The sequence below is a fragment of the Chinchilla lanigera genome, unplaced genomic scaffold (assembly GCF_000276665.1).
Source record: "Chinchilla lanigera isolate Chin_1 unplaced genomic scaffold, ChiLan1.0 scaffold00052, whole genome shotgun sequence".
Classification (NCBI taxonomy): domain Eukaryota; kingdom Metazoa; phylum Chordata; class Mammalia; order Rodentia; family Chinchillidae; genus Chinchilla; species Chinchilla lanigera.
The window spans coordinates 3,747,710-3,774,225 of NW_004955453.1; the positions used below are offsets into that span (position 1 = coordinate 3,747,710).

At 42.2% G+C, this 26,516-nt stretch overlaps 1 protein-coding gene across 6 annotated transcripts in view; it reads right to left on the bottom strand.

Moving 5' to 3' along the window:
• Positions 1-26,516, bottom strand: part of Dis3l2 (DIS3 like 3'-5' exoribonuclease 2) — a 292,479-nt gene that overhangs the window by 188,966 nt on the left and 76,997 nt on the right. For all 6 annotated transcript variants that reach the window (XM_005395384.2, XM_005395381.2, XM_005395382.2 and 3 more), the window contains one exon: positions 5,434-5,668. In XM_005395384.2, coding sequence (XP_005395441.1) covers positions 5,434-5,668 — 235 coding nt within the window. The remainder of the gene's footprint in view (positions 1-5,433; positions 5,669-26,516) is intronic.

Below are 26,516 nucleotides of genomic sequence, written 5' to 3' on the forward strand. Positions count from 1 at the left end.
TATCCTCTGTTCTCTGACCATAATACCACAAAATTTAAACATTAACAAAAATAGGGGGAAAAAATTAAACAGCCTTAACAAACAACTAATCTACTTATGGAAGAAGTCATAAAGTATATTAAACATTTAGATTTAGAATAATAAAATTACCATATATCAAAATCTATGGAATATAGCTGAAGAATTTTTTAGAATGACATTTATAGCTTTTAAAATGTTACAAAGTAAGAAGAAAAGAACAAAAAATGTTACAAAGTAAATAGGAAAAGTTAAATATAGTAAGATAAGTATTCAACTCAATAAGTTGGGAAAAGAACCAAAAATCCAAAGCCTCCAAACTAAGGAATTAAATAATTAAGAACAACTATCAGTGATATACAAAACAACATATCAGCAACACAGAGAAATAACACAATCAAAAAATTTGTTCTTTGTAAAGATGAATAAGATTGAACTTTGGCAAGAAATATTTGGCAAGAAAAACAGAAGAGAAACAGTTAAAATACAGAATGAGAAGGAATGCCAAAGTATAGACATAAAGCAGATTTTGAAAATAATAAACAATATTAAACACTAATAATAATATCTATGTAATAATACATTATGACATACAGATAACAGATAAATTCTCATTAAATTATGCCAAAATTGGCACAAGAAGAAATATAAAACCTGAACAGGCCAATCAGCATGAAAGAGATTAAAACAGCAAAGAATTCAGCTCCTGAAAAAAAGCAAGTGCAGACAATTTCCCAATGCTTTCTACCAAATGCTAAGGGACAGTTAATTTCCATTCTATACAAACTGTTCCAGAAAAATAGAGGCCACTCAAAAACCAATGAGAACATTTCTGAAGCTATTAAGATACTGACTCTAAATATCTGATGACAAAAAAACCTTAGCTTAAAAAAAATCTTATTTTAACATGATACAAAAATTCTACACTACATAGTACCAAAAAGAACCCAATAATGTATTTTAGAAATACTAATACATCAGAATTAAGTAGGAGCTATCTTAGGAATTCAAGGATGGTTCAACATCTATCTCTGAGCTATAAATTTAATAAAAAGATTACACAATACAAGATCCTGAGCACTACCCACAGGGAAAATTTTTTAAAATCAGTAAGTATCTGGTTCATATCATTTTATCACATCAAAATTAAAGGTTTTTGTTTAGTGACAGATGCCACAGATGAAGTTGAGACAAATGCCTTAGAGGAAGATATTTGTAATGCGTCTGTTAAAAAGGGGTTATTACAGAGCAAAGAGAAATTAATCAAAATCAACAAAAGAACAGGAACTCTGACAGAACAACGGGCAAAGACTATGACAAGGCAATTGACAGAACTTACTCCAGACTGCAGAAGGGAAAGCTGGATAACCCCAGCTGGATAATGAGAAGGTATAAGAAGCCTCAAGCCTTGCTAGTGGGGTACAGCTATGAAAGCCTGCTGGCTTGGATAAAGCTGCAGTTAACAAAGAACTGTTCCTCTGTTGTGCTTTGTCTCATATGCATGTATTTCTTTTTCACACTTTATAGGGATGAGTGGCTAGTGTGACACAGGATTGGGGTCAGGATATTGAAAGCTCTGACTTCTATCACTTTCTGATATTACTGCACTGTCCACCCAGTGTAAAAGATATACTCGCACTGGATCCTTCTGTTTAATTTAAGTCTGAGCAAGGCTTTATTTTAATCAGATCTGGAAATACTGGCATAAAACACTGTCTAAAATTGTAGTTGATAGGGACTTGCTACTTAATTTTTAACATTTCTAAAGCAACATTACTAAAAATAAATAAACAAATAGAGCAAAATTACTGTCTTCCAGTTGTATTAATGATGATTATACAGAGTGGAAAGCTGGCAAAAGAAATTTAACTCTGAGAAAGAAGACTGAAGCTGGGTGAGTAGCACACGCCTGTAATCCCAGCACTCAGAAGGCTGAAGCAGGAGGATTGCTGCAAGTTCGAGAACAGCCTGGGCTATAAAGTGAGCTCAAGGCCAGCCTGAACTGCATAGCGAGACCCTGTCTCAAAAAGATTTTTAAAAAAAGGAGAAGGAGAAAGAGAAGGAGGAGGAGGAAGAGGAGGGGGAGGACAAGAAGGAGGAGAAGGAGGAGAAGGAGGAGAAGGAGGAGAAGGAGGAGGAAGAGGAGGAGAAGGGGAAGTGGAAGGGGAAGGGGAAGGGGAAGGAGGAGGAGGAGGAAGAGAAGGAGAAGGAGAAGGAGAAGGAGAAGGAGAAGGAGAAGGAGAAGGAGAAGGAGAAGGAGAAGGAGAAGGAGAAGGAGGAGAAGAGTGGTTGTCAGACAATCTGAAGAAGGGATTCTTGGGTTCAGTAACCCTAAGTGTCACACAGGAATAATCACAGAGACTTGCTTTTCTCAGCCAAATGGGAGGAAGAAAAGAGAACTTAAGGAAACTTAGGCTCTGACAGGGCCTGTCTTGGAAGAAGGTTAGTCTTAAGAGGGAAAACAGAGGCCTTCCTGACTTCCAGTGGTGCCTAGGAAGAGTGCAAATAGATCAATTCAGATCTGAGGAGGGCTGAAGGATTCCACAGGGAGTCTCCCCTTCAGAAATCACTGAAACTGGCTGGAAGAGAGAAGTGAAAGGTCACTGACTTTACACTTCAAAGCCATGTTCCTTCATCAGGTACGGGTAGAGGCTTGCCTCCAGACTCCAAAACCGAAAAGGATCTCTGGCAGATCCTGCAGGGATAGAAGACAGGAAATATACATCATAGCCTGGTGAGGTCATGACCCCCAGATTCAGAGGCCAAACTGTCCTTACCATTCCAGCTAATGAAAGATACAGGGCTGTTTGACCATGATGATTTTTATCCTTTGAAGCTTGCTAGCCAGGCAACCCTTACCCACTGATGCATCTGATACCAGGGACATCTGAGTTTTCCAGCATATCTACAAAGACGGCCCATTCGTATGCTAAAAGCAAAGCTAGTACTTGTAGAGTGGCAGCTCACTCTCAAGCTGTGCAACCGGACCTTCAAGAGGGGCCCCAGTCTTTGGCTCAGTGTCTTTCAGGGGCTGGGGATGATACATATCCCACGCTGTCCCCCTAGAAGAAAGGGTCTGAGATACATAGAACTTTTTTCTTAATGCAACGATTGATGATTTTGTAGACAACTAGGGCTGAGTGCTCACTTAACAGAAAAACTGATGCTTATCATGAAGATACAAATGTTTCCTGGCCAAATAGGGAGAAACTGTGCACACACACGTAATACGTAATATTTGTTTTTGATAAAGAAACACAATATTAAAACAAAAAAACTTTTAAACACAAGCATGAACTAGGATTAACAATGCATTTGCAAGTATAATACAAAGCAAAGAATCTTTCTAGAAGCCTTAGGAAAAGTTTATGATGTTCTTAAGTTATGGTTTGTTTCAATAACAAATTTCAAAACCTTAAATGGTGCAAAAGTACTAACATCTTAACTGTAACCAGATTTTATACTATCCTGAGCAAGAGAAGCTGGTTAAAATACCCTTACAAATGCTGTGATTTTTTTTAAAGAGCAAATTGCAATTTTCCTAAATATCAAGAGGGCAAGAAATGAGAAACAGCCATGTGGTTTCCCAAACTCTCTATTTAGAGGCTAGCAGGAAAGAGAGATCTGTACCAGATGCTGAGCAAAGGGTTAGGGCTGTTCTCAGTCAGGGCTACTCAGGAAGCGGCATGAATACTAGTGGGCTAGCAAGAGAACAAAAAGAGTAAGGGAAAAACCTGCATACGTGGACTTGCAAGTGCTGAGTGACATTCGCTTGTTTAAGAGAGGGAGGGGAATTGTAACAGATGACACACCAAGAGGTGGTCTGGCCACCAAGGCTCCAAAGGTCAAGGAGAATTATACGCATCTGATCGTAATTCTGCTATTGCTTTGGTCCGTTGGTACTTCCTTGCCCTTGCATTCATATCAACTCATAAGAGATCAAGGTGTCTTATCCACTCAGTGTGCAGCCCAGGGGAAAGAAGGGGGCTGAGATCTACCAAGCCTAACCACAGCACTGGGTTTCTACAACCTAGCTTGGAACCAAATGCTCAAAACACTTCGAAGTGTCCCATTGGCTGGCTTTGTCCTGTGAATACCTCTCATCTTGATGATCTTGCTGATGAATAATATAGCTATTAAAGTCTTGGCTATTTTCTTCTCTTCCAGTTCTGATGCTATTATGAAGTAACATGCACTTTAAGAAGAGTCACAATATTCAACTATTTTTAAAGAAAAAAGAAACATCAAAAGAATGAAATTCTAAGGACTCGCATCCAAATGAAATAGGCTGAGCCCTGAACTGTGAAACCACTAGCTATTGAAGCATGCTACAAAATAAGAAAAACTTGGGTGTCTTTGGGTGAGCAGGCATGGGGCACAGCAGTGAAAGAGGAAGTGGTAACCTCATTAAAGAATTCATTCTGAAGGAGAACACTTGCCACCGAAAAACACCTGCTTTCAGAACATGCTCTATGGCCCAGGCCCCAAGAACAAGGGAGAAAACCAGGTAATCTTCCGCAGTCACTTCCTGAAATCACCTCCAGCTTGCTTCAGGATGTAGGGAGCTGTGCTCGCCAGGTCATCTGCTGGACTTCCTCCTGTAGTCATCTTCTGGCATGTCTTCTAGCCTTTCAAGGGGACTATGCCAGAAACTTCTTCCTGATAACAAAGCTAATTATCTAGTCTGCCTGGCCAGGTCAGTGTTGCTTGAGCTTCTCTACTCCAGAGTACACACAAAAGTCTGTTTGACTGGAAAATACACTCCCTCTGCTTAACCCTCTTAGAAACTGGCAAGTTGAAACACCCAGCTTGTAAATGTTCTTTGCCCTTAAGTTCCTTAGAGTGTGGTCAGGTAGGGCCTTGGGCATGGTTCCTCACCCATGTGTTTGTAATTATTTTTTCTGTAGGACTTAGACGTCAATCAAAGGAAATGACACAGGCTTTTTCAAAGGTTTGGAATCAAAATCCTTTCCAAAGATGATATGCTTACAAAATTCAGGGTGATCCATATGCGCAATGACAGAAATATTTTAAATTCTGAATTAAAGCAAAACCAAGGGTAAAATAAAGTATTTTTGTATATGGGATTTTAAAGGCTGATTTAATTCTGTTCATATCACCCACACAGTGAGACTGGGAAGACCACTGAAAATGTCAAGGCTAACTATGGACATAACACGAAGCCTATAAGGAACATGGTAACAGCAACTCCTGCCCACACAGACCATTAGACAGCGCTTCTGCCCCCTCTTGGAATGAGCCCAAGCTGGACAATGATCCCTCCTCCTAAAGGTTGCCACAGATCAGACACAGGGAACACACCAATCGTGCCGAGTGACTTACTCTTTCACAGAGGGAAGCCCACTGTTTAATTACTCACTAAAACAGAACACCATGGACAGGTCCAGGACTCACCTTTATCATGAATGCAAACTGACAGCTTCTTAACACCGTCAACCAGCACATTTTGTGTGTTGCCATGTCCATCTTCTGAGTCACTGTCATCATACTGAGCCTCTACAATGACATCAGGGCTGTCATTATAGCCTTTCAAGGACTGCTGCGTAAGGTGGTGTCCACAGAGCTCCTCAGGGAGATCAGATTCATAGGCAGCTTCTGTTTCTTTGTCATTGCTCTCTGGTTTAATTACCTGAAGACAAGACAGAAAGATTTTGCTAAATAACTGGGGGATGGGAAGGGAGAAAAGCGTAGATTGTTCTTTTCTAAGGAAAACTACACATTTAGAAGCTGATAGCATTAGGCAGTCACCATGCAGTCTGAAAAAAGGACCTTTATTTTCCCAGTGTAAAGGCTGTGTTGCCAGGTGTGGTGGCGCACACCTATAATCCCAGCATTGAGGAGGCTGAAGCAGGAGGACTGCTGTGAGTTTGAGGCCAGCCTGGGCTACAAAGTGAGTTCAAGGCCAGCCTGAACTGCATGGAGAGAGCCTGTCTCAAAAAAACAAAAACAAGCAAAAAAACCCCAAAAAACTAAAAGAAAAAAAAGACTGTCTTGAGGTAAACCAGCAATGCTTGCTTGGCTTTTCAAAATGCCCCAAATTAATGCTGTATGCACGTCTTATTTTTCTAAACACCAGAAATGCCATCCTGAAGAGTCCACTGCATAAGAGCAAGTAGTACATTAGGCAATGATTTAAAAGACTCAGCCAAGCAGGAGGCTATGCTCCCAACTGAAACCACTAAAATAGAAGATTCTATTTAATGGAAAAGACAAAAGTAAGTACAAATAAGAGTTTTAAAATGTTCTCATGGGGGCTGGGGATTTAGCTATGGGGCTGGGGATTTAGCTCAGCGGCAAAAGCGCCTGCCTGGCAAGCGCAAGGTCGTGAGTTCGGTTCCTGGTACCGGAGAAAAACCAAAACAAAAAAAAAAAAAAAAAAAAATGTTCTCATGAAAATATCAAGCCTTAATTACCCATTCTGAGGACTGAAATCAGTAAGAATGATGCAAAAAGAAAAGAATCCAGACACTAAGCCATTTAACTGAGTGTCTCGTGTGATGGTCACAGACTAGCACTCTTTGACATCTTTGAGCTATAATAAAGTAAACCAGGTACTGTTGAATCACTGAGAAATAAAAACCAACTTAGCACCTGTGTATAAATCTTCCCATCCACATTAGCAAAAATGGCAGCAGCAGACTTTAAAGGTTCCAGATATTACTTGAAATATCAACCCTTATTAAGAATCTTATTTCAGAATGAGAAATTTGTACACAATTTAAATATAAAATTGAAATGATCATAGGTGTGCACATATGAATATAAGAAACAAATTTGGTCATTATATGTAGTGGTAGAAGGTAAATGAGGGCTGGAAGGCACAACTCACACCAGGGACCCTCAGGAGGCTTCCATCCTAGTGAGGTGACAGATGGGACACTTTACCTATTCAGCAATTTGCTATGGGGCACCTGGCAGGTGCCAGGCACCAAGAACGCAGCAGTGAACACAACTGAAAGGTTACAGTGATTAAGTGTGAGTAAAAACATCAAGCGAATGCAACAGCTAGGAAGAAGATAATGAGAAGGAAGGGCGGGCTCCATCACAGTAGGCTGGTGGGGGGGCACGTGGGAGAGGCAACACTTCAGCAGAGGCCAAAGTGAAGCAGCGGCTTCTCTCACGGTTTCTCCTTGTGTTTGTATTTGACAGGGCTAAGACTTTTCTAGTTTGATTCAGAGGCTTTGAAATAGATACCTACCTTCAGTAAACCAGACTTACAGTCCGATTAGATCATACACAGAGCATGCTTAATAAAAGACCCACTTCTTACACAAGGAATAAAAAGTTAATAAATCTTCCCTCCAAATTTTAATGCCATAGGTTCCAATTAACATAGCCATCCCCAGATAATTAATATTATAAGACTCACTTAGAAAACCAGTGTAAAAGACTGCAAAGAAATCTTCAGTCTGAATGAAGTCTGAGAACACACCCGCAAAGTTTTTTAAATGTCAGCTTAATAAAAATATTGTAACAGAAAAATATGTAAACAATGGTTAATTTTTCTGACCAAAATTGTGCCTTTTGATAAAAAAAAATTTAAACACTTGGTTCCCAATCTCTAAAAGTATTTAGTGGAAGTTTCTTTGAATTTTTGCTATTTTTAACTCTTGCCAGATTCATGCCTTCTTTCACTGTTTCCATCAGAAGTTTAGAAATAAAGAGTTCCTTTCCTTTGACAGTAAAAAAAAAAGAAATGGTTAGGCTCACAGTCTCCAAAAAGACTTCCTCAGGCCTCTCCTTGCAAGAGTACATGTGGGTGGCACCCCAGCTTGGACAGACACTGGGTTGTACACAATCAGCTCTCTGCTCTGTACTTGTGCTTTGTCACGCAAGTCCTGCCTTCAGATATGATCCTAAGTAGATCCTTCAGAAAGTAACATCAGTCAAATCCGTAAACCACTCAGCTCGCTTGAATGGGCCTGGATACTTAGGAACATCTGCCCTTGAGTTCCATCAGGGAATCAGTAACACCATGGCCTCGTCAGAACAGCAAAGCACAACAGGAAGTACATGTGCAGAGGGTGAAGCTAAGGCCAGGTGGCTACAACCTGATCACTGGGCAACCATGTTTTTCCTTCATCTTGCCCACAAGTGCTGAGGGGAGGCAGGCAGGTGGCTAAAAAAAATGACATGCCAGAGTTAAAATAACAGATAAAATGTATTCTCTCTACTCTTAGAAAGATATTATGCAAAGGGCCCAGACCTCTAATTTCTGTTAGGTGTTTATTTCTATCACTATGGGTTTCATAAGAGATCTGGATCCCACAGGTTACTGAGAAAATATCACATGGGAACCAGACTTCCGCCTTTGTAATTTGGGGGCTGAACCATCTCACAGGAGAGGCAGCCTTTAGGAGTATGTACACATGTATGTGTGTGGGGTTGTGTACATACGGAGATACCAAGGTCTGCCTGCCTACCCGCTGCCTACTCATTAAGAGTTATTCTTGGCACTGGGGCCACAGTGCAGCGGGAAAGCATTTGCCTGACATGCAGGAGGCCCTGCATTCAATCCCTTGCAAGAGTGACGATGCTAAGACTCCTTGGTAGAATGGCTAGTTTGGGTCTAGACTAGGACACGGACAAGACAGGCCTGGACCATCTTGTCATACTAGGAAAAACAAGGAAGCTGTCAGAGGCTTCCAGAGTCTCTTCCAAGGGACTCAGGAACCATCATGAAAGGGCTCTCTCTGGCCAACCCTGGAGATTTCTAAGCATTTGTCCTACAATTCCTATATAATCTGTACCTCAGGATAAGCAAATAGCTCATAAGTTAAAGTTCTTCTGTGTAGAAGTGTTTCAGCTAATTAAATGAAGAAATAAAAGACTTTCTGTACCACTATTTTGCCATCCCTGCTGAAATTACAAGTGTAGGAAGTTATCGTCAATGGTTGCTAAAACCAATAAGACATAAGCTGACTGGCAAGGAGCTTTATAATAGGTGAACCCGATTACCAATACCTGAATCCATTGATCAATATAAACATCAGGAAGAGAGAAGAAGCCAAAGTGCTTCTTGATTCACCACAGCAGGACGGACACAAAACCTATGAAGTTGCAGCCTGTCCCTGCCCCACACCTGCCACTGAACCTAAGTCTGATCTGACTCAGGAATAGAGGAAATGGAGAAACATGTTAACACTACTGTGTGGCACTCAACAACACTCACAATGTGGGAAATCCTACAAGACAAATGGCCCAGTTTTACCAATAAATAAATTGCAAGGAAGAAAACTGGTGAGCCTATTGATTGGCAAATACATGTCATATACCAACCAAAGGCAATATCTTGGCTTTATTTGGCTCCTAATTCTAACTAATTAACTGTATTTAAAAAGGAGGGACAAGAAACAACCAGGACAGTTTGAATACTGATTAGATAATGAATGTCATTAATGAATTGTGATTATGTTTTTAAGGTCTCTCACTTTGGGGACATAACTGAAATATCTATGGATGAAATGATGGGTCTATCTACACTCATAGGTGATTTCATTCAGTCTTATGGCTTTAAATATCTCTATGCTATTACCTCCCAAAATTAAATGCCAGGCCTCAGTCTTTCCCCTCATACCAGACTTACATCCAATTGCCTATTTGACGTTAGGGACACACCTGAAACAAGAGGACTCACCAGCAAGGCTTGTCTCAGCAGATGGCACTGTGTCTCACCCAGATGCTCCAGGCCCAGCTATGGCAGCAGTCTGGGCCCCCTCCCTCTGCTCCCACGTTCCCTCCATCAGAAGAGCCCACTGGCCTTTCCTCTAAGTCTATCTTCTTGCCATTTCCCCTGTTCCACCAACCCAAGCAACCTCTATTTCCTTGCTGAATTACTGCAAAAACCACTTTCCCAATGTCCTCTTTGTAGTAAAGCAGCCAGGGTGGTCCTCTAAGGACAAATCATGTCACTCTCCCGAGAGTCTCCCAAGCCCCTTCCACTGCCATGACACCAGCCTGGTGAGACATATCCATATCTGTTTTTCCATCCTCATTTTCTACAATGTTTCCTTCAAAAATTACATTCAAAGAGACCACACTGATATTCCCAGAAACTTCAAATCTTCCATGCTGAGGCTTTTGCACCTGCCATCCCTCTACCAGCAAGCTCTCTGGCTGGCTACTGACGACCAGGATCGCTCCCTTGTTTCTGTTCAGGTCTCTCTGCCACTGTCCATCCCTCAGCAGTCAGCACACAGCCCCACCTCACAGTCAACTGCACTCTCCCCTGATCCTGCTTTACTTTTTATCGTGTGCTGCCACTACCTGAAAATATACTGACTGTTTGCTTACTTGTCTCCCAACTAGCATCTAGGTTCAAGAGCGCAGAGGCTGTATTAATCACCTTTCCCGTCACCAGGACAAAATACCTCACACAGGACACTGACAGGAAGAAAAGCCATGGCTGGCTGGAGCCAAGGCAGAAACGTCACAGTGGAAGAGTACAGTAGAAAGAAGCTGCTCACCTTGAGGCGCCCGGGAAGCAGAGTGCCGCCCCCCAGGGACCCGCCTCCTCCTCCCAGCACATGCAGCCATGAACCGTGGAGCCCATCACTGGACTCAGGCCCTGATGAGTGTTGCACCTCTGTGATCCAATCACCTTCCAAAAACCCTACCTCTCAATGCATGAGGCTTTGTGGGGGACATTTTAGACTGACCCCCTAACAGAGGCTATTTTACTCACTGCTATATTCTGAGTGCTGAGAACAGCATTTAGCAGACACTCAAATACACGCTGAAGGAATGAATGAATATGACAATAAGCAGAAAAAGACTTGTTCAGAGTCTGTCTTCCCTGATAAACTGTGACCTCTGTGACATGGCTGTGACTGGGCCTGGCACTCAGCAGGTGCTCGGTCTCTTTAGAAGAAATAACCAGAGACAAGGGGCTGGGGATTTAGCTCAGCGGCAAAGCGCCTGCCTGGCAAGCGCAAGGTCGTGAGTTTGGTTCCTGGTACCGGAGGAAAAAAAAAAAAAGAAATAACCAGAGACAGTAAGCTGCAGCAAATATCTCCACATACTAAAATTTATCCATCTCTCAAGACATGGTCCAAATGCTTGGATTTTCTGCAATGTATCACATACTCTTCCTAGTTCCTCACTATACCTCGCCCCGCCCCACTCCATGCAAGACTCATTTCTCCTGTGTGTAAAGACCCAAAGCAACGTATCTATGCCTCCTACCACAGTGTTAAGTGAAGTAAATCAGACACACAGCTTAAATATTGCATAATTTCTCTTATAAAACCCCAAATATAAACAAATTAAAGGGTAAAATGAAAGACAGATAATAGGAAACAAAAGGGAGGTGGACCAAGAGATGTGGAGAGTGGGAAGGAGAGGGTAGGGGATGAAAAAAAGAGAGAACCAAGCTGTGTTACCTCCAGGCACCAGCTCCCCATGATGAATGCAATCGTTATGGACTGCAAACACGTGCTAAGAAAAAAGTATCTGTACCTCTTTTATGGCATACCGCCATGTCTTTTCTACATTAGTGCTGCTGTGTATATGACTTATCTCATCTGTTAAAACTATCAGTTCATACATTATATTTTATACATCTTTGCATACACCATAGCAACTTACATAATCAATGTAGGTACTCAATAATTGATGAATAAATGCACTGATGAATGAGTAGAAGAATAAAAACAGTGAATATAAAAAATTACTTTAAGCCTGGTCTGCTGATACAGGCCTGTAATTCTAGCATTCTGGGAGGTTGAGGCAGCAGGCTCACAAACTTAAGTCCAGCCTAGGAAACTTTGTGAACTAGCAAGATCCTGTCTGAAAATGAAAAGGGTTGGGGATGCAGCTCAGTGTGAAGGCCTTGGGGTCAATCCCCAGTATGACCAAAAAGAATTTAAAATGAATATAGCCCTATTTGCTGTTCTTTCTCTCTCCCTTACCCTGCTACATCTGTCATCACTGCACTTATCACTGCCTGGCAATATATCGCCTATGTTCTGTCTTTAGAAAAGTTCTAGGCACAAGAGTACATGAGTTAGAAACCAGCCAGCCGCCCAGTGTTCCTCGGATCCATACAGTAAGGCGTTTTCCTTAACCTTGGCAGAGTTAAAAGTCTAAGCCAGCCCTTCTCAATTTTGAAGCCCAGCAGATTCCTGAGAGAACCAGGTGAAAGCTGGAACCCCTTCCTCCACAAAAAATGCACACATATAAATAGACAGGAAATACTTGGTAAGAACTGCAAGAGTCAAAGTTGAGCAGATGTGTCTCAGAGAATTCTGGGTATGGAGTGAAAGGCAGGTCTTGAGAAAAGTGGTGTCTTACTGAACCATTAACTGAGGGCTTTAAAAATTCCTCGGAGCCGGGCATGGTGGCACACGCCTGTAATACCAGCAATCCGGAGGCTGAGGCGGGAAGATCGCTGCAAGTTCGAGACCAGCCTGGGCTACAATGTGAGCTCAAGGCCAGCCTGAACTGCACAGCGAGACCTTGTCTCAAAAAGACCAAAAAAAAAAAAAAAAAAAATTCCTCGGATCTCTCCACAGCCCCAAGAGTGAGCAATGGACTGCACTTATCCCAAGCATGGCAGCAGCGGGGACTGTTTCTCCCCAGAGACTATGCTTGTTTCCTGAGGACAGGACAGAGACAGACTAGCGAGAAAATCAAGTCACACAGGACTTGTTCACTCCTGGTCTTTCTCCACAAGTGACGTAGGCCAGAAATCAGACAAACGCCGCTGACAGAAAGAAACAGCAGAGCGTGGCAGACAGGTAACCGGGGAGCGTGGATGTGAAATCGTTCCCAAGTGTCAATGCAGCTTGCTAACGCGGCTCAAGAAAAAGCACACCGCAATACTTGCTCATTTGAATTTCCCTGTCCCTCCCTACTTGAGCAGACTTTTGCCAGCCACATGCAGCAGTTAAGTTTTACCAGGGGTAGATCAGTTCCTACTGTTTCCTCTCGGAGGATAAAGTGGGGTGAGAGTGAGGGTGTAGCTGGCAGTGCGCATAGTAGAAAAGCTCACATCTGCAGGACAGAGAACAGCACTGCTCTGTGGCAGGATGGGGCGGCGGGGGGGACACCCCAAAAGATCAGGAGGAGTGGACGGCACCAAGAAGCTCTGAAAGGCACAGGGAGGAGGTTGGGGTGTAAGAGAGGAAGGTGGGGTGACTGTGACCTGTGTTAAGGGGACACGGGCCTATGCTGGCAGAGGAGAGACACCACGCTGGAAGAAGGCTACTCAAACAACAGGGACACTGGCTGGCCAGGGAACCACACAAGAATAAGTGGAAAACGGCTCTGGAAGATGTTAATCTAAAAAGGCTGGCAGAATGTGACAAGAGGATATGAAAAAATATGTACATATACATATACAAAAAGCACCACCAGAAAATAATGATAAATTCAACTCCACTGAGATTAAAATTTTCCTTTTATCCTCAGATATCATCAAAGAAATTAAAAACATAAGCCACAGATGTGCTCATACCTAGAATATAAACAAACCTCCTATTGATCAACAAAAGATAGAGAATCTCATTCAAAAATGAGGAAAAGGGCCAGGCACGGTGCCACATGCCTGTAATCCCAGCATTCAGGAGGCTGAGGCAGGAGGAGCACTGAAAGTCCAAGGCCAGCCTGAGCTACAAAGTGATTTCAAGTCCAGTTTGAAGTGCACAGTGAAATCCTGTCCCAAAAAAAAAAAAATTTAAAAAATTAAAATGAGGGAAAAGCTTAAAGGTACCTTGTAAAATAGAAAGGCCAAGTGGCCAGTAGAGATTGAAAGGTGCTCAGCCTCATATGACACCAGAGAAATCTGAGTTAAAACCACAAAGAGACATCACTACAAACCCATAGGGGGCAAAATCCAGGCATTCTAGCCGTAAGCAACAAGGACCACAGCAAGGCGCTACAGGGTGTGGAGCATGAATGAGACGGGCGTGGAGCAGAAGCAGAAGCCTGGCTTGCCCTGCCACAGCAACCCTCTGCCACCCTTGGAACTGGACAGGGAACACAGGACAAAAGAGGTCTCGGCTGAGAACGAGCCCGCACAAAGATAAGAAGATGTAAACGCCTTCGGGATGGCAAGTCGGGCGGAGAGGCACAAGCATGAGAGCAAGGAGGCAGACGTGGAGAGCCCTGAGTCTGCACTACTGACCGTAAAGGTAGTGAAGCGGGGAGAGCAACACAAACTCTCCAGTTGCCACAGATGGCTCTGAGCTGTGGCTGGGCCAGTTCCCACCTATGCTGCCTTGGAATCATTGCTTTATCTGTCTGAATCTCAGTTTTGTCATCTTTCAAATGGGAATGTGAGCATCCCGCATCTGAGAAGTCTTGTGGGAAGTGAGATAATATATGAAAATACTCTTGGCTCAGGGGCTTGGAACATCTTAGGAGCTTAATAAGCAAATGAAATAATAAACAACCCATTGGGAACCTTTTAAATCCTAAAGAAAAACAAAGAAGGGTCAGAGTTCACTGCAAGGCCCTGACCTTGAGTAATAGAGAAAGTTAGGGGCAGTGCAATGAGGGAGACAAATCTAGTCTTCAACCCAGGAACTGTAAGACAATGAGGGGCATCCAGGCAGCAACTCAAAGTGCAGCTCTGGAAACTGAAGGACTGAGACCAGATTGGGGAGGGACAGTTAAGCAAATTAGGAGCTTAATAAGCAAACGAAATAATAAACAACCCTTAGCCGGGCATGGTGGCGCATGCCTGTAATCCTGGGAAGCTGAGGCAGGAGGATCGTTGTGAGTTCGAGACCAGCCTGGGCTACAAAGTGAGCTCAAGACCAGTTTGAACTACATAGTGAGACCCTGTCTCAAAAAAGACCAAAAAAAACAAAAATAAAAACTCTTGCCCCATGTCCCAGGGCCAAGTGTCACCCTAAAAAGAGAACCCCAAGGAAGGGTTCAAATACAGTGGTGTTCAACAAGAGAAATGCAGAAGTGGAGACATTTAAATCTAATTACAAATATGTGAATCAAAATGAACACTAAGGGTTTCGTATGACTCATCACACTCGTTGTGCAGCCTGCCCTGTGCCTGTGCGCACAGCTAACCGATCTGCTCCACACGATGACCCAGGAAACACACGGGAGAACAGTTACCTCCATCTTACCGAGGGGGAAACAGGTCGAGACATGTCACAGCCCCTTACTAAATGGTACGGTTGCGACACGCACACGGGTCTAGATGTCTAAATCCAGAGCTCTTGGTCCTGGACTCAGGAGGAAATTCCCCACAGAAGCAGAGGACAAGGAGATTCAGAGTGAACCTGCCATGAACTTGGATGAACTTTGATGGCATCCAGTCCACAAAAACCTCTGCACCTTTTCTTTGCCTGCAAAATAATCAAAGTTCAGAGCCAGCTCTTCAGTGGCTGCACCTCCTCCCACTCCCTCTCCACAACAGTGTCCTGTGACCACTCTAGTCACAGGGCTCCTGGACAGGCTGCAATCCATTACTTGCCCGCATACTTCTCTCTTCACAAAGGAGCAGGGCACACGCATTTTTATATTTCCCAGAGTCTCTGACAATGCTTGGCCCCCAGAATAAGCTCAATAAATATGGATACACTTTTCCCTGTAAAGGCTAAGATTTGAGTCAGCGGTAAGGGAAGCATACACACATACACACACACACAAAAAAAAAAAAAAAAAAAAAAACAAGAAAAGAACTAGCAAGTAGCAAGAGCCCCCAAATTAAAATGCATGTCCACATGATGCTACATGTTATCGCATCTCCTTAACACAATGTGTCTGGAAACAGTTAAAGAGTATGTTATCAAAATTAAAACTCAACACCGCAAGAGGCAATATAAATAAATGCACGTGAGTAAAATTATACAACATTGAAATAAATGTACTTTTTTAAAAATAATTTTAGGTCTTCACATTTAAATTATTACTCAAGTTTTGAAAGTAACTACAAAGTTCACTGTTTCCCAATTTAAAACAATAGTCAGCAAGAAGTCACAAAGGCCAGATAAAAAGAGAAAGCCTAAGTCTGTCAGCAGCTTACAGGGACACTTTCTGATCTTTCAGAGTTGTGAAGTGGCCTCTAATACTCAGAAATGAGGGAAACTGTCTACACTGAGCAAATTAGATCTATACAGAGTAAATCAGATCAACTACAAACAGCCACTGAAACTCACCAGAATCTAGAGGAGAAACTGATCACTTTAAAACTGGTGTGTGTTAGTTGTTTCTTCCTTGCCTTTGAAAATTCGTATACTATATTTCAAAACAGGGGAATAATCAGAAAAAGTCCCTGCAACCAAAAAATTCAAATTCAATCCTAAATAGAAATACCAGGTAACATTCCCATTATGTTGGTTTACCCAAACTCCATGCATGAAACAAAAGCCCTTCCTTGAACATAAAGGCCATCTTTAGAGGCTGCTACTTCAAATCTTACAAAAAGATCCATTCAACATTAGCATGGAAAACTTTGTTCCCACAGAAAGCTCTACCACATCCTCCTTGTAGTGGTGGGAGCACACTGCTATCACTTGGCTCAATGGAGCTCTGCCGAAAGATTCACCTGCGCCTCCATCACGGGCGCCTGCTGACACAGGTCACTGGGCCACTGAGGGCAGAATGTGCCCTCGCCGCCACCTGAGCCTCTGACTCCGCACTCACTACATCGGGAGCTGGAAGGGCCAGCTAGGAGCGGCTTTTCTTCTCTTGGCCTCTCTCCCTGGGCTGAAGTGACAGCACTCACTCGCCACACATGCTTCAGCAAACTTTCAAATCCCTTAATGGCACACTTGGGACAAAGTATAATACACTGTTCAGGAAATACCTTGGAGCCAAAAAAAGCAACTGATATTTCCACAGGGAGTTGTGGACAAAGCTTGCCAGTAAGCTTCCTTCGTTACAAAACATGACTATAGACACTGTCATTTTAAAGACGTATTAAAGACATTCTCGAACGTACGTGTGCCGCTGGGAACTGCCTGCCTAAGGTAGTTCATCTACAAGCACATTTTATCCAGTTAGCAGGAACAGAACAATCGCATTCTTCTGGTTACTCAGGCCAAAAACCTGCTACACCCCCTTCCCCACATCCCCCTCCTTGCACACTTCCCACAGCGGGTCCTATCAGCGGGTCCTGTCGGCTCTACCTCCACTGCCACCACCTGGGTTCTGTTTCCATCACCTCTCACTTGCATAAGGGCAGCAGCCTCGGAGCTCTCCTGCTTCTCTCCCTGCCCCATTCAGTCTGTTCCCAGCCTGGGGGTCAGAGTGGGTTACTGTCCACAAGTTACCATCTCAGTTCTCGCTGAGACCTCGCTAAGCCTTTCCAGGTCAATTAGAGCTGAAACCAAACTCGTAGCAATGCAGAGCCCTTCCCTGACCTTGTATGCCCGTCGCCGGGTCCCCCGACCTCACTCCATGATTCTCCCCTTCGCCTCTTTGCTCTTCCTTCGCGTGCCAAGCACACATTGTGGATTCCCAAGATCTGCAGCGTTCTCTCCCTCCCTTCAGGCCTCACTGGAAGTCACCTCCTCGAGGAGGCCTCTTGGGCCATGCCATTTAAAGTCTCCACCTTGCCCCCACACTTCACTTCTCTTCCTCTCTGCCTTTCTAGGACCTCTCCCCTATTGAGCAAGTTACAGCTATCATTTTATTTAATGTTATTATGTCCTCCCCAGTGGAATGCAAGCTCCCTGAAAGCAGAGAATTTTTCTATCTGCTCAAAGTTATATACCCAGCTCTTAATACCTAACACACAATGGGTGCTCAATACATATTTGTTAAACAAGTTAATATTGATAAATGCCACATGGCCAAAACAATAAATATTTGTCCAATTAATGTAATAAGGATGTTGCCAATTTCTCCCCTCGGCCATATGCGATACACAATATTGGCTATAAATAATTTTCACCAACAACCTTTCAACTTCCCAGAACCTCTCACACCCTCTGTGGGCCTGGGTCAGGCCATAGGTTCCTGCTCGCCTTGCAGAGCAGCTCTGTCTCAGCAGCCCACCCAGACGAGCACTGCACCCAAGCGTGACTGAGCCTAGAGGTACCTTCATCCTAAGAAAAAGGCCACAACCGCAGGGACAACTCAGAAGACCATTGCCCATTTGAAGTCACAGTAATGCCAGAAGTTCTGTGGACCTGTAAGTCACGCTGTTATGCTCATCTCCTCGCTGGAACCATACCACAGCTTGCTAAAACAATGAGAGTCTGCTGCCTCCATCCTACAACCAAGTGATGAAGAATTAGGAAATTAAGAGACTTGAACACGGCTGTGCAGCAAGCACTGTGCTGTCAACCTTTCCCCCAGAGCCTCTGAAGGCTGCTCCCCACTCAGGGAATCCTGCACCTTCTCAGCTGGGCAGTTGCTTCGGTGGCTTCTTTCAGCCTGAGAGGCCTTGTCAGAATGGGAAGAAGTAGTAAGAAGAGACAAATCCTTCTATTCTCTTCATTCTTTGGGGGGCAGGTAGGGGACACACAGAGTCTAAGTTTCCCAGCCTGACCTCAAACTTGCCATCCTTCTGCCTGGGCCTCCCGAGCAGCTGGGACTATCGGCTATACTCTGCTCTTCTCTTTTTACCCGAGCTCTGTGCAATATTCTCTAGGTCAGTGGTGGCGGACCTAGGGCACTAGTGCCACAGCGAGTTGTCTGTATCACTGAGAGCTCCACAGGGCTTGCCCTCGCTGCTCCACACAATGCCATCTTCCCCAAGCCACTACACAGACTCAAAACATGAAGCCACCCTAACCCTTCCCCACAAAGCATTCTCCTTTCCTGTTCTTCTCTTTCTTCCAGCACCACTATCACTTCCTTCCGGGCCATGCATGTTTACAATCTTACAACTACACTTCCACTCCTAACATACCAGCCACCAAGTCTTTCACTTATCTTTTTATACGCACACTTATTTCTCCACAAGTTCCCCAGTATTCTCTTATACATCCCCCAAAGTAAGAACTCAGATTGCATTACTGTCTTATTCATAAATCCTCCACGAGTTTCTCTCTCAAGAAAGTGCTTCTCAATTCTTGCCATTCAGAGACCTTGACCTTGATAATGTCCACTGACCTCTTAAATCATTTTAACCTCACCTGCTGTCTTTCCATTGTGCACCACTCACAGATCACTGCAGACTCTGTCTTGGCTTAAAATCATACCAGATCAAGAACAGGTTTGTAACAACTCAAAACAGCACGACCTGCCTCCCTCTTTCTATTTCTCTGTGAACCCAGTTAGGAAAACTCTGTTTAACTCCTTTTGGGAATGGTTGGATTTAACTATTTGTTTTTTGTTTGTTTGTTTTTGCCTTTTTTTGAGATAGGGTTTCACTATGCAGTTTAGGCTGGCCCTGAACTCACTTTGTAACCCAGACTGGCCTAAAACTTAAAGCGAAGCTCCTGCCTCAGCTTCCCAAGTGCTGGGATTTCAGGCATGCGCCAACATGCCCAGCAAATTTAATTACTAAAAGAAAAGATAAAACGATGCTTATCTGCCAAGAAGCTCTCCACTGTGCAGACCTGGCTTGGACTGCAGGAGAGCAAGATGCAGAAGTCTGCAGGGCAGGCTTTGGGCCTCAGGACACTTCCTAAGAGATCACAGGATAGAAAGAGAACTATGGGTACTTCTGACATGTGCCCTCTCTCCTCTCCTGCATGGTCACTACATGCCACTAACCACCACCACCAGACTCTGGTACAACAAAGCAGCATGTGTGTGCATGTATGTGTCTCAGTTCAGCTTTCCTTGATGTCAGCTCCTCTACCAGGGAAGCCCTCTCCTCACAGGGAAGGATAAAGGATGCAAGAAGTTTGCCAGTAGCTCCAGCATTACATCCTTGTCTCTTATAGACCCCAGTGTAAAGAAGAGAATTTCTTGGTAAGGTACTCTGCAAAACAGTCGAAGGATCAGGTCTGTGGAATTGATGGGGGTCATATGTCTAGCCCTGCATCCATCACCACAGCAAGGAAGTAGACGAAACTGATACTCCCCTGTAAGAACAAAACTGGTCTCCTTAAACATGCTCAAAGAAAGTCCTTTTTAAAAACAACTCTGTATTTTTATGCGTAAGAGTCCTCTATTGATATAATTTTCCATGCTTGCCTGATTCAAAGATATTTCCCTTCTAGAATCACAAGTACTTTTTATATAGAATCAAAGCAGGGATAAAATATTAATCAAGAAAGAAAATAACTTGTCAGGCTGGGCGTGGTGGTGCACGCCTGCAATCCCAGCACTCTAGAGGCCGAGGCAGAAGAATCTCTGCGAGTCTGAAGCCAGCCTGGGCTACAAAGTGTGTTCAAGGCCAGCCTGAATTGCATCGCAAAACCCTGTCTCAAAAAGACGAAAAATAAGTTAAACTTGTCAAAAGGTTTAACTTATCAAATAAAAGATCATCTACGTTTAAAGTTTTTACACATGTAGTGCTACAGTACCTGTCCTTCACATCGTACCAATCTGCAGCAAAATGTATTCCACATCTTGGAGATGCATTTCAATACCCTGAACATCACGGAACAATAGGTTCAACCTGCAGACCATTTCAGGAAATCGGACAATATATAATGAATAAAGAACTGCAGTGCTCTCTGCTCAGTGATTGGGAAATGTTAATGCTTGTAAAAATGTCATACAATTAATTTCCAAAGGAATATGTATTAAGTAAAAGCCTGTAAAAAATGTTAATGAGGCCAATTTTTCCAGCATTTATAATTATTTTTTTCACTTGTTAGGAAGCATTTGCTATTTTCTGTTAATAGTACTTAAAACTACAACTTCTAAACATCAAAATAAAAGGAAAATATTTACAGGGAAAAAAAAATATATATATATATATATATAATGAAAATTTTTTCAGGACCCTAACAAAAGGATCCAATTCCAGAGCCTAAAAATATTCACATAGCCAAGTTATTATTAAGAGATTAAGGACAATTACCTGAAAAGTCAGCCCACAACTGATTTTGATCAGTGGTATCTGGTGTGCCAGAAATTCTGTGCCCATTGCTGTATTTTATTTTATTTTATTTTAGTCTTTTTGAAACAGGGTCTCCTGATGCAGTTCAGGCTGGCCTTGAGCTCACTTTGTAGCCCAGGTTGGTCTCAAACTCACAATGATCCTCCTGCCTCAGCCTCCCTAGTGCTGGGACTACAGGTATTTGCCACCACGCCCCAAGCCCGGCACCACTGTTGTATTTTAAAAAGACTTTGGGCTTGGCCAACTATAAAAACCTACTTGTATCTCAAGCCAGCCTCTCCTTCTCCCCATCTTCAAATCACAGATGAGAGGACCTATTCCCTTAACAGAGGACCAATCCAACATGGGTCTTACTTCTTGCCAAGCTATGTGCCTTGGGTTAGACCTTCTGCCTCTTGTTTCACTGCCTGCTCCCTCCTTAGAATAAAACTCTCTCATATTAGCATACGCAGATTTTCTACTCCATTTTTGCAAACAGTTTCATAAAGCAGGAGTAGCTATAATGTTATCTATCATACAAAGTAAACTGAAGGGGCAAAAAGGTATTACCAGGAACAAAGTAGATTACTTCATGTTAAGAGGTAACTGATAACTAGGATAAGGAAAGTGATTCACCTCATACAAATGTTTCACATTACATAAAGTAAAATCAGACTAAGTAAAAGGGGACATAAATACAGCCCTAATCATAGATATTTTCACAAGCTGGACAAAAAGTGAGGACAAGGAAAATATGAACAACACATGCAGACACTTTAACCTATGTGACATTTGTAGAACAAGACACTGAAGAAGCGCAGAATAAAACTTCTTTTCAAGTGTACACAGAACTTTTACCAAGACAGACCATTGACTGAATCCAACAACTCTCAATAGTTTTCAAAAGGCTGAAATCTGAGAGTATGCCCTCTGACCATAATATAATTAAATTAGAAATTGATAACTAGGATATTCAGGAATGCTCCTAAACATCTGGAAATTCAAACACACCTTTGAGAATAACAAAGGCATCACAGAAGAAATGACAAAGAAAATCTTAAACTATTTGAAGTGAATGACAATGAAAACTCAGCGTATCAGAATGTGTCTGACAGCACTGAGGCAGTGTCCCAGGGAAGCCACATTGCTCTATTATGTCCTCACAGTGAAAAAGAAGGGCTAAAGCCAACCAGCTCAGCTTCACCTGGCTACAGTGTGGATCACGGATGACCCCCAAAGGCCACGTGCTGAAGGCCTGGCCCCGAGCTTGGCCCCACCAGATGAGAGGAAATGCCAGGAAGCAGGGCCCAGGGAAAGTCTGGGGTCACTGGGCTGCAGCAGCCAGGCTCTTCTTCCCTGTCTTTAGCCTCCTGGCCCTGAGGCGGGCAGTTCTATGCTGCCACACACTCCTTCCCTGCCGCACTGCACTGGCCCAAAGCAACAAGGCCAACGCCCGCAGACGGAAACCTCTAAAGCTGTGAGCCATACTCAGACTCTGTCTCAGATGTATATACTATGAGCCAAAGTGAATGTTTTCTGTTTATAGGCAGATCATCTCAGGACTTATTACAGTTTAAAGAAAGAAAGGAAGAAACAAAGAAAGTTAAGAAGTCTGGGGGTACAGGACACATAAAAAGGAAATTTACCCCAAAATAAGTAGAAAGGTATAATCAGACCAAAAGTAAAGAAAATGAACACAATCAAAAGTTATTATTTGAAAACCTTGGTAAAATTGGCAAATCTTCCCATTAGACTGATAAAAATAGAATGCACAGAAGACTAATAATAGAAATAAAACAGTGACAATCATTAGAAACCCTGCATACATTAAAAGGAAAATACAGGAATATATGACTAGCTTTATGCCAAGTCTGAAGCTTAGATGATAAAGACAAATTCTCTGACTTCAAAACAATTACCAAAATGACATAATAAAAACAAAACTTGAACAACTGATGGTATGCTGCATCACATTGAAAACCACCATGCCCTACATTAATAAAGAAATTTAAATTGTAACTAGAAACCTAGTAAATGAATACCTCAAGCCCACATGCCTTCACTAGTAAATTTTATCAAACACCACCAATCCTATCAAATTCTCTCAAAATAGAGAGGAAGAGGAAACATTTCCCAACTCATTTTATGAAACCAATGTTAGCTGATACCAAAACTAAAGACATTATAAGACTAGCAAGTTATAAACTGATGGCCCTGAGCATACATGTCAGATTACTCAAGAAATTATGAGCAAATCAACCCAGGAATAAAAGGTTAATTTAACACTTTAAAGCCAATCTATCTAACTCAACATAGTAACAGAAAAAAAGATAAAATCCATATGATCATCTCAACAGACACAGAAAAAGGATTTGACACAATTCAACTTCCATGCATGATGGAAGTGTCTCTATCAGGGTATTTCCTTGGCTTGATAAAGTGCATCTATGAAAAACGTAAAGCTAATATCATAATTCATGGTTTTAAAAAACTGAATGTGGGATTGGGGATTTAGCTCAGTGGCAAAGCGCCTACTTGGCAAGCTCAAGGTCATAAGTTTGATTCCTGGTACCAGAAAAAAAACAAAACAAACAAAACATAAAAAACTGAATGTTTTTCCCATAAGATCAAGAGCTAGGCAAGAATCACCATCTCACTATTTTTGTCAACAATGTGGTAAAAGCTCCTATGGAGGGGAGAAAGAGCAGGAGAGAGAGACTGGGATGAGAAAAAGTCATGCAGCCTTTATTCATTCACATTCAGTATGGTACACATATGCAAAAAGTATCCTACGGAAGCTTTAATGAAGCTAATTAAACCAATAATTAGGTCACAGAAGATGATAAATGTGCAAAAATTTTATATACTAGCTATGAGTAACTGAAAAATAAAATAAAAATAATAATTTCACTTATCATAGCATCAAAAACCATGAACTAAATTTAGGAAGAAATCTAATGAAATATGTGCACAATTTACCCACCAAAAAAGCTACCTAATGCCGTCAAGGGGAATTAAAGACTTAAATAAATGGAGAGAAACACCTTGTTCACAGTCTGGGCAACTCCAATCTATGTCAACTGACTCAAACTGATGTATAGATTCACTACAGCCTCAGTGAGCTCTTTCATAAAATAAGCAAGCCCATTCTAAATTTCCTATGAATACACACAGGCTCCAGAATACCCAAGATAACTCTGGAAAGTAGGCAACACCAGATAGTAAGGCTTGCTATAAAGTTCCATAAACCTAGTCAGAATAGAACAGGTTACAACATCTAGAAACAGAATCACATTTATAAAGCAATTAATTTAAGATGTCATGGTAACTGTTGTAGTCAAGGTTTACAAGAGAAAGGATTTAATACAGGACACATAAATAATCCTATAAATTTACAATATTGACTCAAAAGTTAAATGCAAGAGTGCAGGAGATCTGTCCACACACTAGAGAACCAAAGAATCCAGCTGAGGGCCTGGATTCCATGGCAATGTCTTGCATGAGTCCAACTGCAGGCCTATAGCCTACGACAATATCTCATGCAGGCCTGTTTCAAAGATTTGCACTGGGAACGCCCAAAGGTCAGTGGTAGAAGCTAGAAAGTCTGTGCCAGCAGGACAAAGGTTCTGTGAGAGCAGGCTGAGGGATCTGCACTGGAACCAGGAAACAACACTCAAAATAAGGATCAGAGCTCTCCTGAAAAGTACCACAACCATTCTCAGCGACAATGAGGTCCTGAGCTCCTCCAATGAAGAGAACAGCCGAGTTCATATCAGGAAAGCCATTGTGACAAGCTTCTCCAGGAGAATCAACAGCTCACCATCTTCCCCTCCAGCCTTTATGCTGTTTGCAACAATCCTCAGGTGGGCCTTCCACGCTCAGAAACACACTGATTCAGTTCAGCTGGGTGTTACAAGTTGATCATTAGTTAATCGATCACAGTAACTCCACAGGGAAAGGATAGTATTTTCAACAAATGCACTGACACAAGCAGATGCCCACAAGGAAAAATGAAATTTAAGCCTCACCTCATAACATATACAAACATTAATTCTGAAATGGATCATACATCTGAATGTGAAAACTAAAACCAAAATTCTGTAAGGAAAATAAAGGGAGACTTGTAGACATAAGAGTAGAATGGTGGTTGCCAGAGACTAGACTGAAGGGGAAATAGGATATTCCTGGTCAATGGATATAAACTTTCACTTACACATGAAGGAGTAAGTTCTAGAGATCTGCTTCATAGTATCATGCCTATGAATAACAATATTGTGAATTTAAAAGTATGTTGAAAGGTAGGTTTCAAGTTAAATGTTCTTACCACAATTTTTTTTTTTTTTTGGTACCAGGAATCGAACTCAGGACCTTGCACTTGCCAGACAGGCACTGTGCCACTGAGCTATATCCCTGGCCCTCTTACCACAATTTTAAAAAGAAAAAGAGAAATCACAAGGAGGGATGGGGTCGGGGGCTGGGGACGACAACATGCCTGTAATCCCAGCACTCAGGAGGCTGAGGCAGGAGGATGATTGCTGGGAGTTTGAGGCCAGCCTGAACTGCATAGCGAGACCCAGTCTCAAAAAGACAAAACAACCAAAAAAAAAAAAAAAAAAGAGAGAGAAAAAAGTAAAAGAAAATTGTGTATGCACATGCAAAAAACTTACATACACATGGTAAAGGACTTTTTCCTCATTATATAAAGAACTCTATTTTTTTTTTTTTTTTTTCCCTGAGACAGGGTCTCACTATGCTGTTTAGGCTGGCCTTGAGCTCACTTTGTAGCCCAGGCTGGTCTCAAACTTGCAAAGATCCTCCCACCTCAGCCTCCCAAGTTCTGGGATTACAGGCATACACCACCACACCCAGCAAGAACTATAATAATTCACTAAAATGAAGCAAATAAACCAAATAAAACTGGGTAAAAGATTTTTACACATACTTCAGAAAAAAATATACACATGAATGACCACAAACAAACACAAAAAATGTCAGCATCACTTTGTTATCAGAGAATCACAAAACAAAATATACACAAACAACAGCAACAACAAGAAGACAGCATTGGATACCATCAAAATGGCTAAAATCCTAATACAGGTACAAGCAAGGATGTGGAGAAATTAAACATTCATATTCTCAGCAACACTAAACAACATGGATGAATTTCACATGCGTATGCTAATAGTAAAGAAGTCAGGCTCAGAAAGCGTCGACTTATATGACATTCTGGAAAACAAATCCACAGGGACACAAATAAACCAGTAAACTGGCAGGGCCACAAAGAGAAATGGTGACAAAAAGGGGTGTGAGAGAATTTTGGGTAGTGACAGAACTGTTTTCTATCTTGACTGTGGTGTTAATTCTGCAGATCTTTACATGTTTTAAAATTGAGAGAACAGGACACTTAGAAGGGGTAACTTTTGACCATATGTAAATAATACGTCAATAAATCTGAGCAAAAAGAATATGTGGACCAATTAAGTCTTTTGTATCAAAGCCAAACAGGCTCAGCATCTATAACAGTTAACATGGCACTTTCAAAAATATTATCAGCCTACAG